Here is a 16,818-nt window from a genome sequence, read left to right as displayed (position 1 = left end):
GCTCGCTGAAGAGGGTTTATTGTTGCGCAGGTCCTGAATCATCTAAGAAAATAAAAACACAGACTGTAGTCTGACGGAACAACTTCATTTTTCACCACCAAATCCACAAAAGCTCATCTACTTTCTCCTTCCATTTGGGCCCTTCCCAACAAAAGCCCAACTTAAAATCACTCCAACCACTTTGCTAAGAGGCAACTTAAGGAAAGGGAAAAAATGGTAAAAAGCCTAATATGTCTCCTGTAACACCTTTAGGTCACTGGGTGAAAGTCATATGACTCCACTTGCAAACTCTGATGAGCTTCTACCACGTGAACCCTAGTCGCCTCTTTGCTTTGAATATGTACTTCCTCATGAAGAGACGTATTTTTGGCATCTGAGCACCACTATGGTCTTAAACAAGGTAGCTAGGCCTGACTCCACTAATAATGGGGCCGAGCCCTATTCCGACCCCTTCCCTCGCTGCTTTGCAAAGTGGAACGACGTTCCGCTGAGTCTGTGCCGCTGCGCTGATCACGTGCTGTGAATACTGTTGAAACTGCATTTCCTCTCCATCCACAAGGTCTCTGTTCTTTGCCTCAAGCTCATGATCCCCTCTTCTCAGCTGATGATCCCTGGCATATTTTGCCTCCTGTGTGCGTAAAATGTCGAGATTTACTTTCAGAGAACGGGGACCTTAGCTACAGCCCAAACAAAAGTGTCCATGTCTTCACTGATGATGTAAAACTTCTTGAGACGTTACCTTTTGTGTGACATTGAAGTCTCGTATTTTGGTTAGATCTTCCCTGGTCCTCTGAGCCTTCAGCTGTTGTGTCTCAGTAAATGATCTGTCGGCCTCCTTATTGGCCTGATGCACGTCTCTGTCTCTCTGTTGCACTTCTTTGTCCATCTGCTCCTTTTTCTGTCTCTGATGGAACACAGTTTGTGTTACAGGTGTGAAAACATTTTGTTAGGGGAAGCTGGACGAAAAAGGCAAACACCTTACCATCAGTTGTCTGTGTGCAGTGATCGTCTTCAACATTGCAGCCCTCCTCTCCTCCTCCTCCCTCCGCTGCCGCTCCCATCTTGCATCCTGTTCAGCAACAGCCTGAGCGATCCTCTGCTCCTCGCTGACCGTTTGCTCCTGATGCTCGATTGTCATTTCGTTCATGATCCTCTCTCTGCGATTCAGGGCCTCTCTGAAGAATAACATAACCCCCACAATCTTACTGACCAAAGACATATTGTTAGAGACGCGGAGGCAGACAACCGGGTCGACAGGGAGCTGGAGGAACAGACGCTGGGTCTTACCTGAACTCTTTTTGTCTCTGCGAAACAGAAAATGAAGGAAGACGAGGAAACGGTTTCCCTTGCTCCCCTTTGGCCTCGTGTTTTTGTGCCTCTGCTGCTCTTATGAGGTCTCTATTGGTCACATGTTCCTGTATGTACAAAAATATACCTGTTAGGTTAAGGATACAAATACGCAATAACCTGTGTTGCTAAGACCCTACCAGGTGAGCTTGCATTAGGCTCGTCTTCTGTTCTGCTCGTCTCTCTTCCTTCTCTCTCAGCTCCCACTGATAGAGTTCTCCAAGGCGTAGGATTTCCTCTTCGACTTTCTTGTGCTCTGTCTTTTGTCGCTCTCTCGTCAACTCCTTTTCTTTGATCCTGAAGAAAAGGAATCATTCTCATGTGAAACAAAATATATTTTCCTCAAGCCTTCTTCACTGGTTTTCACTTGAAATGTTGTCCCAACCAGGAACGTTGTGGGCTCATTCTCACTGTTTTTTCACGTCCTCTGCAGCAGCCAGTCTCTCCAGCTTTTTCTGGAGTGCTTTCTCTTGCTCCCGTCTCAGAGCTTCATCCCCTCTGGTCTTTCCCATATCCCTGAATTCTTGGTCCACATCTTTAGAGGCACTGTTTATTCTTTTCTTCAGTTCGATCTGAGCCTCCCTCTCCTTCAACACTTCTGTCAGCATGAGTGCACTCTGTAGGAGTAAGAAAACAGTCATTATCCCAAAACATCAATATATGGTCCAAAACAGATGATGATAAAAAAAGTGGTACTAACATGAAATCCTCTGACACGGTCGGTTTGATAATACAGTTGAGTCTTGGCTTTTTCAATCGCCTCTTTACGCTGTTGTTCCTTGAATTGGGCCTCTTCTACATCAATCTGTTTCCTCTTCTCCTCCTCAAGCTCTTCACGGATTTTCTTTGCTTCCAGCTTCTTTTCCCTTTGACCCTTTCATAAATATGAAACGTACACATACTGACAAGCACTTGTGGAAACAATTACCCCCCCCCCCCCCCCCCCCCCCCCCCCCCCCCCCCCCCCCCCCCCCCCACAGACAACTTACAGTGATGGTATTGGCCCAGAGTTTCACCACCTCTTTTGACTTCAGGCTCAGAGCTAGTCTCTGGTTCGCCACCTCTCTCAAACGCTCCTTTTCTTCATCAACCTGGTTCAGTTCATCTTGAACACGCAGCCACTGAGCCTTGGTCAACACCGTGACATGCCGGAGATCAGGTGCCTGGAACATCCTGCCGGGTTCCTCTGCTAAAGACAATTAAACAACCAAAGGAATATGGTCTGTTAAATCACCACTTCACCCAGAGCACTGTATCTTTATGGGAACTATCAATTTGCATTAATTTGGGTAGTTGAGGATGGTCCCGGTTAATGATTTAAAATAAAGTCCTGTATGGAATACAAATATGTTATATACATATTTGTTTCCTCCACGTTAAAAGGTTTAACTGCTGCCGTTTGCCAAACAATGTTCGTGACCTCTGTTTATTGTTCAGAAGAATTAAGGCAGTTTTCCTTTTGCAATTAGTTGTAGGTTTGAATAGAATAGCAGATATTTGAAGTGGTGCTTGTGTTTGTATTTATATGAAATATGGCCGACAGTGTGGCCCCACCACCATAATAAAGTTAAATCTGTACTTTGTTTTTCTTTAAGAGTCTTTACCTGAGATAATATGGCGGAGCCTTCGATCTCCTGTGAAGATAATAAGTTAAAAAATAGTTTAATTAGTGTGTGGCCCTGTATTTTCTACTACACTGTTGAAAAAGTATGTGTAGATAGTTCTTCAGTGTATCCATGTAGTCTTCCCCCTAATGTATTGTGAAATTTGAGGGGTTAGTTGTTACGACTAATTTGATTTAAATTGCAACTGGGTTAATAATGATAATAATATTATAATAGTGAATGAAATACGGCATATTGTAAATAAGACATAGTTATATTCAGCTAAACAAGCACAGGAAGGTTGTTTTCCTTGAAGACTAGCAGCATGTTTGCTTGTATAGACATCAGAATTTGACTTTTCAGAGCTACTCTGATGTTGTTATGCATATTAGTAACGGCCCTCGTACATTTCTTACATTACTTGGTTAAAATGACAAGATTTAAAATCTATTATCATGTTGCCTATCAGCCAAAAGAAATTCATGTTTATCTACTTTAACCCCAAAACTCCCACCACTTTTACTGGATCCTCTCGCTCTCGACTGAGCTGAACCTCAGATGTTATTTCTGTAATAGATATTTATTAGATGACCTATCTCTGTTCTTTTTCCTTTTGTTCTCTTTCCCCTTTCGTCTTCTCACACCTTTGATCTTCTCACACTTTTTGATTTCCTTACCTTTTGATCTTGTCACATTTCTTGATTTCTTTACCTTTGATCCCTTTGTTTGGCGCCCCCTTTGTCTTACTCATTGTTGATCTATTCAGTGTATGTTTAACATTCCACATTTGCTTCTCAAATGTACTTACCAGTGGTCCACGTGCCAGGTTGCATCCTGACAAGATGCCCGAACCACCTCAACTTACCCCTTTCTTTCGTCGAATGTCCTCACTCCTTACCTTATCTCTAAGGCTGAGCACAGCCACCATTTGGAGGAAGCTCATTGCGGCTACTTGTATTTGCGATCTCAGTCTTTCGGTCACTACCCAGAGTTCGTGACCATAGGTGAGGTTCGGAATGTAGATCGACCAGAAAGCAGGCGTTGTATGGACCGGTACAACACATGCAATACTGCTGACGCCAATCTGCCTGTCGATGTACCGTTCCATTTCCCCTCACTTGTGAACAAGACCACAAGGTACTTAAACTCCTTCACTTGAGGCAGCAATTTACCCCCAACCAGGAAAGAACAACTCACGCTTTCCGGCAGAGAAAGATGGCCTCGGACTTGGAGTTGCTGATCCTCATCCCAGCCACTTCAAATTTGGCTGAAAACCACCCCAGTGCGAACTTGAGGTCACGGTCCAATGGTGCTAACAGAACCACATCATCTGCAAAAGGCAGGGACGCAATTCGGAGGTTCCCGAACCTGGCACTCTCCGCACCATGGCTGTGCCTGGAAATCCTGTCAATGAAGATCACAAATTGGAGACATAGGTGGAAACCCTGGTGAAGTCCAACACCGACAGGGAACGAATTTGACTTTGTGCCAAGAATATGGACACAGCTCTCACTTTGGTTATTCAATGACTGGATGGCCTGTAGCAAACGGTCTGGTAACCCAAATTCCCGCATTGACCCCACAGGGCTCCCCGAAGGAAGTGGTCATACGCCTTCTCCAAATCTACAAAACACATGTAGACTGGGTGGTCATACTCCCATGACCCCCGCAGTAACCCAGCTAAATGTAGGTACACAGATCGAGGATGGAATCCGCATTGTTCCTCTTGCATCTGAGGTTCGACAATCGGTCTGAGCCTCCTTTCCAGTACCCTGGAATACATTTTTCGAGGATGGCTGTGGAGTGCGATTCCCAGATAGTTTGAGCACACTCCCCTTAATTTTACAGTTAACAATTCTATAAAACTAGCCTGAGTGTGGCCAGGTGGTGGATTTAGTCACGGGGGTCTGAGTGGTGTGACGAGATCTCAAATGCACTTTTGTGTTCGCACCTGTACTTGGAGCTGTCCACTTCTAATCGGATTACCTAAGACAAATGTTATAACCAGGTCTGAACAAGACCTGATGATGGCTCAGAGCTGTCACTCTGGACAATGTGGAAAAGTGTATGATCAGCACTCGTATGATTGGCTGATCACATGATCATGTCAATACACAGTACACAAACGCTGATGATGTGATTGCAGGTTTCAATTTATATTTTATTATGTATAAGTATAGGTTATTAAATTGTGAGGAAGTACAGCGATATATTATAATGATTTCTCAATAACCTGCATGTTCTCATCTAGACGTTCTCAGTATACCTTTCAGAAAGTGACCCTGTGTGAAAATTGGGGTAAGGACCTTGGTCATTATCCAGCTAACTGTCGGTAAACCGGGATGCTTGGACTCGTAACTTTGAACAGTTAAATATAAACATTAAACCAGCTTCCAAGATCCAAAAAAGTAAAATAATCAACAATCTAATCTCGATAACTTGGTTATCCACGAGTGAAGAACAGTTCAGATAAACTTTGGATGAATGAAATTCACAAATTCATACAAATGGCTAATTCTACACAGTATATACTACATACAAAATCTTATAGTATAATGTTTTAGCCGTATTGTGTAAAAACATTTTATGCTTTAAACTAATAGGAAATTATCTAATAAATCATCAGAAATCCATCACACATTTTTTCAAGAACCTTTCTGCATTTATTTCACCATTATTCGCATTATTATTATTTTTTTTGAATTATGCTGCGAGCAGCTCCTGATTTTTACTTGGTGCAGGGCATTGTGGGAGAATGGTATGCATTGACAGCACACTTGAAACTTGGCTGTATTTGTAACAGATTTTGTCACTTTTTCAGTGTGTAGAGACCACACACTTAAACCTTCTCAGAATTAGTGTGGGAAACTAGTAACCATAGACACAGTTTGATTTATTTATTGGTAATTTTGGGGCATATACGTGTTTTTACCACGTGAACCCTAGTCTCTTCTTTGCTTCCTGAATATCTGCTTCCCCATGAAGCTCTTTAATGTTCTGGGTAACACCAGAGGTATATTTGGGCATCTGAGCACCAGTACGGTCTTGAACAAGGTAGCTAGGCCTGACTCCACTAAAAACAGGACCGAACCCTCCTCCGATCCCTTCCCTCGCTGCTTTGCAAAGTGGAATGACGTTCCTCTGAGTCTGTGCTGCTGCGCCGATGACGTGCTGTGAATACTGTTGAAACTGGATTTCTTCCTCAACCACAAGGTCTCTGTTCTTTGCTTCAAACTCATGATCCCCTCTTATCAGCTGCTGATCCCTGGTAAATCTTGCTTCCTGTGTATGAAATATGACAAGATTTAATTTCAGGTAACAAGGACCTTAACTTCAGCCCAAACACAACTGTCAATGTCTTCACTGATGTTGTTAAACTTCTTCTGATGTTACCATTAGTGTGACATTGAAGTCTCGTATTTTGGTTAGATCTTCCCTGGTCCTCTGAGCCTTCAGCTGTTGTTTCTCAGTAAATATTCTGTCAGCCTCTTTCTTGGCCTGATGCACGTCTCTGTCTCTCTGTTGCACTTCTTTGTCCATCTGCTCCTTTTCCTGTCTCTGATGGAACACAGTTTGTGTTACAGGTGTGAAAACATTTTGTTAGGGGAAGCTGGACGAAAAAGGCAAACACCTTACCATCAGTTGTCTGTGTGCAGTGATCGTCTTCAACATTGCAGCCCTCTTCTCCTCCTCCTCCCTCTGCTGCCGCTCCCATCTTGCATCCTGTTCAGCAACAGCCTGAGCGATCCTCTGCTCCTCGCTGACCGTTTGCTCCTGATGCTCGATTGTCAGTTTGTTCATGATCCTCTCTCTGTGCTTCTGGGCCTCTCTGAAGAATAATATAACCCCATAATTCATATTGTTAGAGACGTGGAGGCAGACAACTGGGTCAACAGGAAACTAGATTAAGAGATGCTTGGTCTTACCTAAACAACTCAGTTTCTTTGTCTTTCTTTAACTTCCTCATTTTTTGTTTCGCAGAGAGAAAAAGTTTCCTTTGCTCTTCTTCTGCCTCCTGTTTTTGTGCCTCTGCTGCTCTTATGAGGTCTCTATTGGTTACATGTTCCTGTATGTTAAAAAAAGAATCTGTGTTAGGTAAAAGATACAAATACGATATAACCTGTGTTGTTAAGACCCTACCAGATGAGCTTGCATTAGGTTTCTTCTCTGTTCTGCTCGTCTTTTTCCCTCCTTTCTTTGCTCCCACTGATAGAGTTCTCCAAGGCGTAGGATTTCCTCTTCGACTTTCTTGTTCTCTGTCTTTTGTTGCTCTTTCGTCAACTCATTTTCCTTGATCCTGAAGAAAAGGAATCATTCTCATGTGAAACAAAATATATTTTCCTCAAGCCATCTTCACTGGTTCTAACAAAATGTCCCAACCAGGAACGTTGTGGGCTGAACTTTTGTAGTTTACTGTAGCAACGTCATTCCATTTGAAAGAATAGGTGAAACGTACATTTTCATGCAGTTTTGCGACACTGGACAAACCCCAACAGTAATGCATATGAGACAATTAAACCAACCAAGACTGCAGCCGGTTCTAAGCTGGCCTGTTGTGAGACTCACTGTTTTTTCACGTCCTCTGCAGCAGCCAGTCTCTCCAGCTTTTTCTCCAGTGCTTTCTCTTGCTCCCGTCTCAGAGCTTCATCCTCTCTGGTCTTTACCATATTCCTGAATTCTTGATCTACATCTTTAGAGGCACTGTTTATTCTTTTCTTCAGTTCGATCTGAGCCTCCCTCTCCTTCAACACTTCTGTCAGCATGAGTGCACTCTGTAGGAGTAAGAAAACAGTCATTATCCCAAAACATCAATATATAGTCCAAAACAGGTCATCATAAAAAAGATTTACGAACATGTAATCCTTTGACACGGTCGGTTTGATAATACAGTTGAGTCTTGGCTTTTTCAATCGCCTCTTTACGCTGTTGTTCCTTGAATTGGGCCTCTTCTACATCAATCTGTTTCCTCTTCTCCTCCTCAAGCTCTTCACGGATTTTCTTTGCTTCCAGCTTCTTTTGCCTTTGACCCTTTCATAAATATGAAACACATACTCTCAAGCACTTCGGGAAACAATTAATCCAAAGAAAATACTGTTTTTTAATCCAACCAACAGTCCCATACAAACAACTTACAGTGATGGTATTGGACCAGAGTTTCACCACCTCTTTTGACTTCAGGCTCAGAGCTAGTCTCTGGTTCGCCACCTCTCTCAAACGCTCCTTTTCTTCATCAACCTGGTTCAGTTCATCTTGAACACGCAGCCATTGAGCCTTGGTCAACACCGTGACTTGTCGGAGATCAGGTGCCTGGAACATCCTGCTGGTTTCCTCTGCTAAACAACCCCAGTCTGCAAAATCGTATATTCAGTACATATTTATTTCCTCCATGTTAAAATGCCTTCTGCAATTAGTTGTAGTTTTGAATAGAATAACAGATATCTCAAGCGGTGTTTAAGTTTGTATTCTTCTGAAATATGGCAGACAGTGTGACCCCACCACCACAGTGATATCATCTGTACTTCGTTTTTCTTTTAGAGTCTATACCTGAGATAACCCCCAATATTTAGCTACTCTACTCGACTAGTACATCTCTTAGATTACTTGGTTAAAAGAACAGGATTTCTAAGCTGCTGGCATGTTGCTAATCAGCCCAACACAAACCATCTTTAACCCAAAAACTCTCACCACTTTTCCTGGATCTTCTCTGTCGGCTGAGCTGATTCTCGGATGTCATTTCTATTTATATTAGATAGAAATGACATTAAAATAGTCGCTAAAGAACACACAAACACACAAAGAGCGGCGTCAGTCTGCATTTGTTTCACTGTATCCAGGCAACAGCTACGCCAACCTGAAGCCTTTCGGCGGATTGACGACAGGTGGCGCTGTGTGCGAGAAGCTTCCGCCTAAAACCAGGAAATGATCATGACACGTTGATTTTTTTTAAATTTTTTTAAGGTATAGCAAAAAAAAAATGGCCATTTCAAATACAATATATAGGCTGTGTCCGAAACCACCTACTCATTCACTACCCCATACTCACTATGTAGGGAATTCTTTGTAGTGGGCTCATAGATTTACCGGCAAAATAAAAATACCATTTCGGACACTACTTGGGTCGCGACGGTAATTACGTCATTGTCGCAGGATTATGACGTATTTACAACGACGTGGACAATCCCATTATATTTTAAATATTTATTTTACAGTTTGTATTAATACTTATAAGTAAAACGCACTTTGAATGATAAGTGGATGGATGAAGACGATGCTTAGGTATGTACAGTTATTTTTTAATTTAAACACATACATATAAAACGTCATCTTTTCTTAAAACGGAGAACACAATATAAAAAAAGATATAACAGACAAGAAAATAAATGAAGTAAGATTGACCTGAAAATAAAATAATAAAATAGCTAGGGCTTTTAATGATTCAAAGGCATAAAAAAGAAGTGGTCTTTTTTTTTGCTCATACGGTGTCAAATCCAGTGGGATTCGTTCACCAAAAGTAATATATAATGTTATTAAATTCAAGGGGGGACCTGCTTTATTATCATTGTTTTGAGATGGATATCTCCAAGAGCAAACCCATGTCAAAAATCTAGTTCTGATCACCTTAATATTTTAGTTATGTGTTTAAGCGTTGCATATTCCTATGAAAGTGTGTAATCAAATCGCCACAACTTCGCCACAACTCACAGATGACCAGGACCCTCCAAACAGTTTAATTTGGATTCATGTGACCAAACTGTGCTCACTTAGGGTGTTAACTCAGTTAAATGACAAGAGATTGTAGTTGAAACTGGAACTGCCACCGGTTTGTTCTTAAATCACGAGTTTCTTTGTCGTCACTATCCTTATTCAGGGTAACAACAAGTCCATCATGTGTGGTTAACAAACATATAGACTACTGATTCTGATACTGATTCTGCATAAAAACAAATAACATGTATTTTACACTTTAATGTTAAAAACATAGTTAATGGTATATGACTGTGATAGACAGGTTAAGATACCGAGCCAGCACTGGAGTAAGAGGGCTGTCATGTGCAGCCTAACAAGTCAGGTGATGAACAGTGTCTCTCGAATTAAGGCTGGAAAAAAAAAAAAATGAACTGGCCTGACCTGACCTAGTGTTAAGTGGACGAAGTTATGAGCACTGGTCTTCCTCAAAGGGAATAAAGTGATTTCTGCTGTATTTAAAGAAAACACATTACTTATTACACACACACACACACACACACACACACACGCACGCAAACGCACACGCACACACACCTCTGCTTGATCTTAGGAAGTCGACTTTCCTTAAAAACAACAATTTTGATGCATACCCATTTCATGTTTCTTTGTACTTACTGTCCACTACAACAAGGTTTAGCAAAGAGCCTCGCCGATCTGACGTCAACATTACTGAAAATCCATAGGTAAATAAATCTTAAACATGCTGTGTGTGTAAAAGTCTAAGACGTTGGAGTGATCTGGGTGAAAACTTGTCTAATAAGTGTCGTGGAATTTTGTCTATCCTCCCCTGAGAAACTGTTAAGACGAGTCTTCTCAGGCACCAAGCAAGGTCCATCGAGCAGCTGAAGTCTCTGTCAAGTGTCATAGTCTCGGGGAGATGACGACATTACCCTGAACTTAATACACTGCAGAGACCGGGAGCAGGCAGCTTGTCTACACTGACCACCTTGTTGATCTGTGCAAACGAACCGGCGATCTCCTTGGTATATATTGAGCTCTTATGATGAATACTTCTGCTTAAGACATCCACGGTTTCCGTCTTCCTGATTCAGCATCCACTCCATGCATTATTAGTACTTTGACAATTGATATTTTTAAAGTGCATCTGTGCTGAGAATACACTTTTGCTTGAGCAACATTTTGAAATGCACAAGTTGCTGTGAGTACTTGTGATATAGAACAAAGTTCTCCTCGGCCTCAGCCATGGCCTCCTGCAGCCTGCGTCAGAGCAGGAGAGGCATGATGGGCGTGTCTCACATGGAGAGGGGAGGGGCTAACTTCAAGTCCCGGACAACCATTCAAAGCCAACAGAGGGGAGCGCCCCGTCTCCATCACCCGCAGCCCAGTGGCCTCCTCCTTCTCATCGACCATTCGTCGCAAGTTGTCCAGCGCGCCACAGCCCGACCACGACCCTCCAAGATGGCTCCGATCTGCGTCAAGACCGTGCTGATCAGCGAGAGTGTTGACCCCCGCTGCAGGACCATCCTGGAGGACAACGGCATCCGAGTCACGGAGAAGCAGAACATGAAGAAGGACGAGCTGATCGCCGAGATAAAGGTGACGTCGGCTCCTGGAGTTGCGCACTTGCTTCCACACGCACCGAGTGTGTTTCCCTCCTCCTCCCACGCAGCATGCTGCCACGTTTAAAAAAGAAAAGGAAAAACGAAAGTCTTGTCGCTTCCCCCTTCTTCCAACATTTCGCGAGCTCGTGTGATTTGTAAATGTAAGATGGCAGACACCGAACAGCACCTGCACTTTTTTTTGTTTTGTTTCGTGCAAAGTTTTGCGCACTTTAGATCGTAGGATCTCTTTTGTGTCATGACGTCTGCTCTCACCAGGCTGAGGTGTGAACAGTGGGGGTTTTTTGGTACCGCCCCCTGGAAAGCTGATGCAACTCATTCCTGATTTTGCCAGTTCTCCCATCACACAGAGCGGACTGGCAGCTCTGGACTGACGCGAACATCTGCTGCCTTGCGCATGTCAGACTCCTCACAGTTCCCAGGCCGGGTTTCAGTGGGACTGTTCTCATACAAACTAAATGGATTGTGGTGTTGTGCAGCTTAACTCAGGGCCGGATTGCTTCACTTCTTGGCCAAAGATGAAACGTGGGCCCCTTTTAAACCACCACATATCCTTTTAAAATGCATGTTGGCTGTGCATCAGTTATGGCGCTTTCACATCTGTAGCTTGGTTCAATTGACGATCAGAAATGTTCACATTGACTGTTTGAACTTGAACTTATACTAACTGTCTGATAACTGATTGGTTGGACGGTTTTGATCACTGCACATTTATGAGATGGCTATATTTATGATCCTTGGTGTTCACAAGGACCTCAAGAAAAAATAACTTTTTAAGAGCATTTCAGTTGAGTGTATCTGCACCTCATGTATCATAGATGGTGACAAACAGGTAGGAAAGTGACAAAATGGGCCTTTTATGCCACCATAATGTCAAACTGACTTCATTCACACTCCCATGCTGATGTTATCACGCTTAAAAAATGATCTCGTATAAGTAGTGGCTATACAGGGCTCAAACAGATTTGCCCACTCGGCCCAAGCCCCATCCCCTCAATGTGTAGTAGAAATCCGCTCAGTAGTTTTGCTGAACAAAGCAAAAAAAATGGACAGGGATCAAAACAAAACCTTGGCGGAGGTGCTCATGAGTGGCACAAACTGATTCATAATTAGTAAACTTTATGTACTCCTAACATTTATTGAAAAAATGTGTCAATAATGTGCCTCTCTAACCATTTTAGGACTATGACGGCCTTGTGGTTAGATCTGCAACCAAGGTAACAGCAGATGTTATCAATGCTGCCAGCAATCTCAAAATCATTGGCCGAGCTGGGACCGGTGTGGACAATGTGGATGTCGATGCTGCCACCAAAAAGGGTATTATTGTGATGAAGTAAGTCTCCAGTCTATAGTCAAATCTGACTCATAGTGCAGTTCCAGTATAATGTATTGATCATTGACTGAAGACTGTTTTCTGCAGCACACCAAGTGGGAACACAATCAGTGCTGCAGAGCTGACATGTGCACTGCTGATGAGCCTCTCAAGGCAAGATGACTTCTGATTATTTATGAGCTATTGTCGGTGTGCTCTGCTTTTTTTATTGCCCTGAAAAACTGTAGATCTCCATTTATATATATATTTCTGTCTGTTCGCAGAAATGTGCCTCAAGCTGCAATGTCAATGAAACAAGGGAACTGGGATCGCAAAAAGGTAAGCAGAGGTTTTTGGTTTTGCTCCCATGAACTGTTTCCATGACTCTGTCCACACTTGACACACAAAGCGAATTACTGTTGCATGGTCGACTCCATTGCTCATCCAGTCGGCAATAATCCGACTCGACACTTGGATGTGTGTGCTTCTGGGTTTCATAAGCGGGGTCATTGTTTTGTTTCTAATTGTACAGTTCATGGGCGCAGAGCTGTATGGCAAAGTGCTTGGAATAGTTGGACTTGGAAGAATAGGAAAAGAAGTCGCCTCAAGGATGCAATCATTTGGCATGAAGGCAAGTAAAGAGATTATAACACACTGTACATCACGTTTCTCAGTGGTTTATTGCTCTGTGACATTTAGATGAGATGCATACGTTTTTCTTGTCAGACGATTGGCTATGATCCAATCACTCCACCGGAGGTGTCAGCCAGCTGGGGGGTGGAACAGATGCTTCTGGAACAGCTCTGGCCCCAGTGTGATTATATCACTGTCCACACTCCACTCATGCCTTCCACTGTTGGTGAGTCTTCCCAACTGAAGAGCACCATTAATGAGATGTCGGCTGATTACATTAGTACACCGTACTTGTTGTAGTTGTAGAATTCACTTTTCAAATGTGTTTTATTTTTTTTGTGTCCAAGGTCTGCTTGGTGACGAAACGTTTGCTAAATGCAAGAAAGGAGTGAAGGTTGTGAACTGTGCACGAGGGGGCATCATTGATGAGGCCGCTCTCCTCAGAGCTTTGGAGTCAGGACAGTGTGGAGGAGCAGGACTTGACGTCTTTGTTGAGGCACGGTCACAACCTCCCGTTGTCACACAAAACAAATCTGATTACAGCAGTGTGTTGTGACGAATCAAAGTGTGTCCTTTAGACAGTCTTGAATATTAACAACGGAGATGCTGCCATTCACATCTTATTTTGTGTCAATCTTTGGCTACAGGAGCCACCTAAGGACCGCTCACTGGTGAGCCATCCCAATGTCGTCGGCCTTCCTCACCTGGGAGCGAGCACCAAGGAGGCTCAGGCGCGCTGTGGGGAGGACATCGCCCTGCAGATTGTGGACATGGTGAAGGGCAACAAACTGGTTGGAGCAGTAAGTGTTACTCCGTGTTCTCACACCTCTTTGAAGAAAGGACTTCCTTAAAGTTGGGGCTCTTGTAAGAGGCAGAAAGGCCGACGAGTCTTTAAAAAAAAAAAAAAAAGGTTCATGAGGAGGACCCTTTTGATTCAGTATGATTTTGGATAACAAAGTCTGATCTTTATTAGTTCTCTGAAAGTCTGAGAGAAGAAAAAAAGGACCCATCGTCGTGCATGGTGCTTAAAGTGTCTGCTTTGTGATCAGATTCAGTTGACGAACACTCTCCCGACACCCCGTATCTTTTCCTTTTTGTAGGTAAATGCACAGGTTTTGTCCAGCACCTTCTCCCAGGAATCTCACCAGCTGATAAAACTCGGAGAGGCCATTGGAGCTGTGCTGCAGTCATGCTCTGCTTCTAAGAGACCGTTCGGCCAAGTCCAAATCACTACCCAAGGTAAAACTACTGGTGTGACCAGTTTGTTCAACCAAAGGAGACCTAATTGTAGCCAGATAATATTTCAACATAGTGCGGTTTCCCCCCTCTAGTGGTGTGATTGTGAAAGAGGCAGCGTATTTGATATGGGCTGGACTTAATGTAAGCTATAGTAAAAAAAACAACTGCCATAATCCTGGTTAATACAATGTTCTGTTTTCTACCAGGTGATAGCATGAAGTCCTCCACCGGTTACATGACTTCATCAGTACTGGTCGGACTGCTGAATCATGAATCTGGCTGCCTCCCGAACCTCATCAATGTGCTGAGCCTCGCCAAGGAGTCTGGAATCACGGTACGACATCAAACCATTGTGACAAATGCCACATGACCAAGAGGAGTGTGTGTCTTCGGGAAGAATAATCATGTTCGTTCATGTGAATTGACCCTTCAGGTCGACCAAGCCCACTGCGCGTCTGACGGAGCTGCTGAGTGTGTGTGTAAGGTGGAGATCGTGGCCAGTGGCTACAGCTACAATGCCGCAGGTTCGGTTCAAGGCGGCGTGCCGGTCCTGCTGGAGCTGAGTGGCAGTGTGTTCAGACAACCGGTCTCTCTCACTGGGAATCTGCTGTTCTTCAAGGCCTCTGCGAGTCCTCAGCTCCTGTCCTCAGTGGCTGGTGAGAAACTTTAAACTAAGCCAAATGTACAGACAGAATCCATGATCTGCTTGTGAAATTAAAGAGCCGAGTCCTTTTTCATGCCTCAGCTTGCCACGTGTGCAGTCTAACGAGGATCAATGTCGCCTCTAAAATCTGTCTTAATAGAATTTTTTTCAGAATTATCAATTCATTATAAACTTCATAAATTAGATGTATCATCAAAGTGACTGTATGATTTGTTCAATATTGTGTCATGCAAACAACTATTCCACATTTCAGTCACGTCCATCAATGAACATGGGAGGAATACAGTTTTGTAAATGCATGTCCTTCAGAAAATTCTTATTGTAGCCTCAGGCAGATAAAGTATAATGTAAGTGGCATTGGCAGAGAGTGCAGACACTATGTTTTTATTGTCTTATTTAACTTTAAATGTGAAATTTAAGTGATCTTTGTCATGTAAGTGAAGAATGAGAGTGATTTGCTAGTTGGACTACAAAAATTAAGTTGCTCATCAACTTGTAAACATAAACATAAATTGGTAACACACAAATGAAGTTTGTTCAATTTAACATGTTAAGATTAATTAATAACTATTAAGTTGAACAATCCGTTTCATTTGTGTGTTACCAATTGAAGTACATTTTTGAAGTTGGTAAGCAATTTTCCTTTTTCAGTGTACTGTTGGAATCTATTTAGAGAAACTATCATGCATTACTGTCAGCAAACGGCAAAGCCCAAACTATTTTTTCTGTTTTTTTTACTTTGAGCTTTCCATTTAAATGAAAGCTTGAACAGAGTTATGAACTTTTAAAGACTAAATAACAGTGTGGGGTTTTTTTTTAGCCTTCAATTCACACCTGCTTGTCTCTTTTCAATTGTTCTCTGTGTAGGACTGCTGGCCACAGAGGGAGTGGAGATTGAGTCCTTCAGCGCTCCCTCAGACCGCACTGGCGATCTGTGGTATTGTGTGGGGCTGTCCTCTCTCCTGAAAGACCTCGGTGCCTTGAAGTCGTTGGTGAAGGAGGCCGCGCAGCTCGCCATCTGAAGAGCAGCGGCAGAAACTTGCACAGTGATGGATAACGTTCAGTATCTGAAAATCTTAGCACGTTCAATGAGTGTTTAATATAATTGATCTGTCTCGGTCTTCATGTTTACAGCTAACAACTTGTTTAGAAGTTGTAGAACACTTGAACACTTCAAAACTTGCATTCTGATAACATTCCAGTGAGGCGATGGTTTACAAGCCCTTAGTTGTAGTGAAACTAAATGAATTGTCATGTCATCTTGTCAGTTTATTTGACCATTTCAAAGCAGAGATGGTAAAATTAAAATACGCTTACTAAAAAAATTGAGAACGTTTGTTTTTTGTTATTAATTTTACAGAGATTAATTGTGGGGATTCTATGATCTAGACCACAGTTTGCAATGTTGGATCACAATACATACAATACAGCTCATTAATATGATGCATCATCTGTTTAAATGACCCATCAGTATAAAGTAAGACTGAGTGCATCCACACCACCAGACAGTATTTTACAACAATTTGTAGAATAACGTGTACAAAGGTAGTGCTCTCAGGATATTTAAATACATTTTACTAATACTAAAGTCCGAATTTGACTGGGTGACTTAAAGAATTACTTTGGTAAAGGGTTGGAAAACATTTTCCACCATTGTTTTATGTATTCAGTATAAGCACTGTATCTCAAAAC

General features: G+C 42.6%; 3 protein-coding genes across 3 annotated transcripts; 1 reads left to right on the top strand and 2 right to left on the bottom strand.

The window, feature by feature from the left end:
* Positions 1-3: 3 nt before the first annotated feature.
* Positions 4-3,534, bottom strand: LOC118320480 (protein CFAP210-like). Its single transcript, XM_047337075.1, has 10 exons — positions 3,466-3,534; positions 2,952-2,981; positions 2,337-2,536; positions 2,048-2,221; positions 1,759-1,964; positions 1,488-1,644; positions 1,288-1,415; positions 983-1,175; positions 740-904; positions 4-628 (listed from the first exon to the last, which is right to left on the bottom strand). Exons 3-10 carry the CDS (start codon positions 2,517-2,519, stop codon positions 392-394), a joined length of 1,443 nt encoding a protein of 480 aa, XP_047193031.1. The 5' UTR covers positions 2,520-2,536; positions 2,952-2,981; positions 3,466-3,534; the 3' UTR covers positions 4-391.
* A 1,554-nt stretch (positions 3,535-5,088) lies between these two features.
* On the bottom strand, positions 5,089-11,081 carry cfap210 (cilia and flagella associated protein 210). The gene is made up of 9 exons (XM_035651312.2): positions 8,637-11,081; positions 8,085-8,299; positions 7,806-7,979; positions 7,518-7,723; positions 7,092-7,248; positions 6,878-7,017; positions 6,588-6,780; positions 6,345-6,509; positions 5,089-6,233 (listed from the first exon to the last, which is right to left on the bottom strand). Exons 1-9 carry the CDS (start codon positions 8,683-8,685, stop codon positions 5,880-5,882), a joined length of 1,653 nt encoding a protein of 550 aa, XP_035507205.2. The 5' UTR covers positions 8,686-11,081; the 3' UTR covers positions 5,089-5,879.
* Positions 10,981-16,455, top strand: phgdh (phosphoglycerate dehydrogenase). Its single transcript, XM_035651313.2, has 12 exons — positions 10,981-11,255; positions 12,460-12,611; positions 12,699-12,764; positions 12,875-12,929; positions 13,123-13,221; positions 13,317-13,449; positions 13,571-13,719; positions 13,871-14,023; positions 14,324-14,462; positions 14,669-14,796; positions 14,896-15,118; positions 15,994-16,455. The coding sequence occupies exons 1-12, from the start codon at positions 11,118-11,120 to the stop codon at positions 16,146-16,148; spliced, it is 1,590 nt and encodes a 529-aa protein (XP_035507206.2). The 5' UTR covers positions 10,981-11,117; the 3' UTR covers positions 16,149-16,455.
* The last annotated feature ends 363 nt before the right edge of the window (positions 16,456-16,818 follow it).

The sequence above is a fragment of the Scophthalmus maximus genome, chromosome 14 (assembly GCF_022379125.1).
Source record: "Scophthalmus maximus strain ysfricsl-2021 chromosome 14, ASM2237912v1, whole genome shotgun sequence".
NCBI lineage: Eukaryota > Metazoa > Chordata > Actinopteri > Pleuronectiformes > Scophthalmidae > Scophthalmus > Scophthalmus maximus.
Note: the sequence above shows the minus strand (reverse complement) of the source record. Positions and strands in the feature narration are given on the sequence as shown.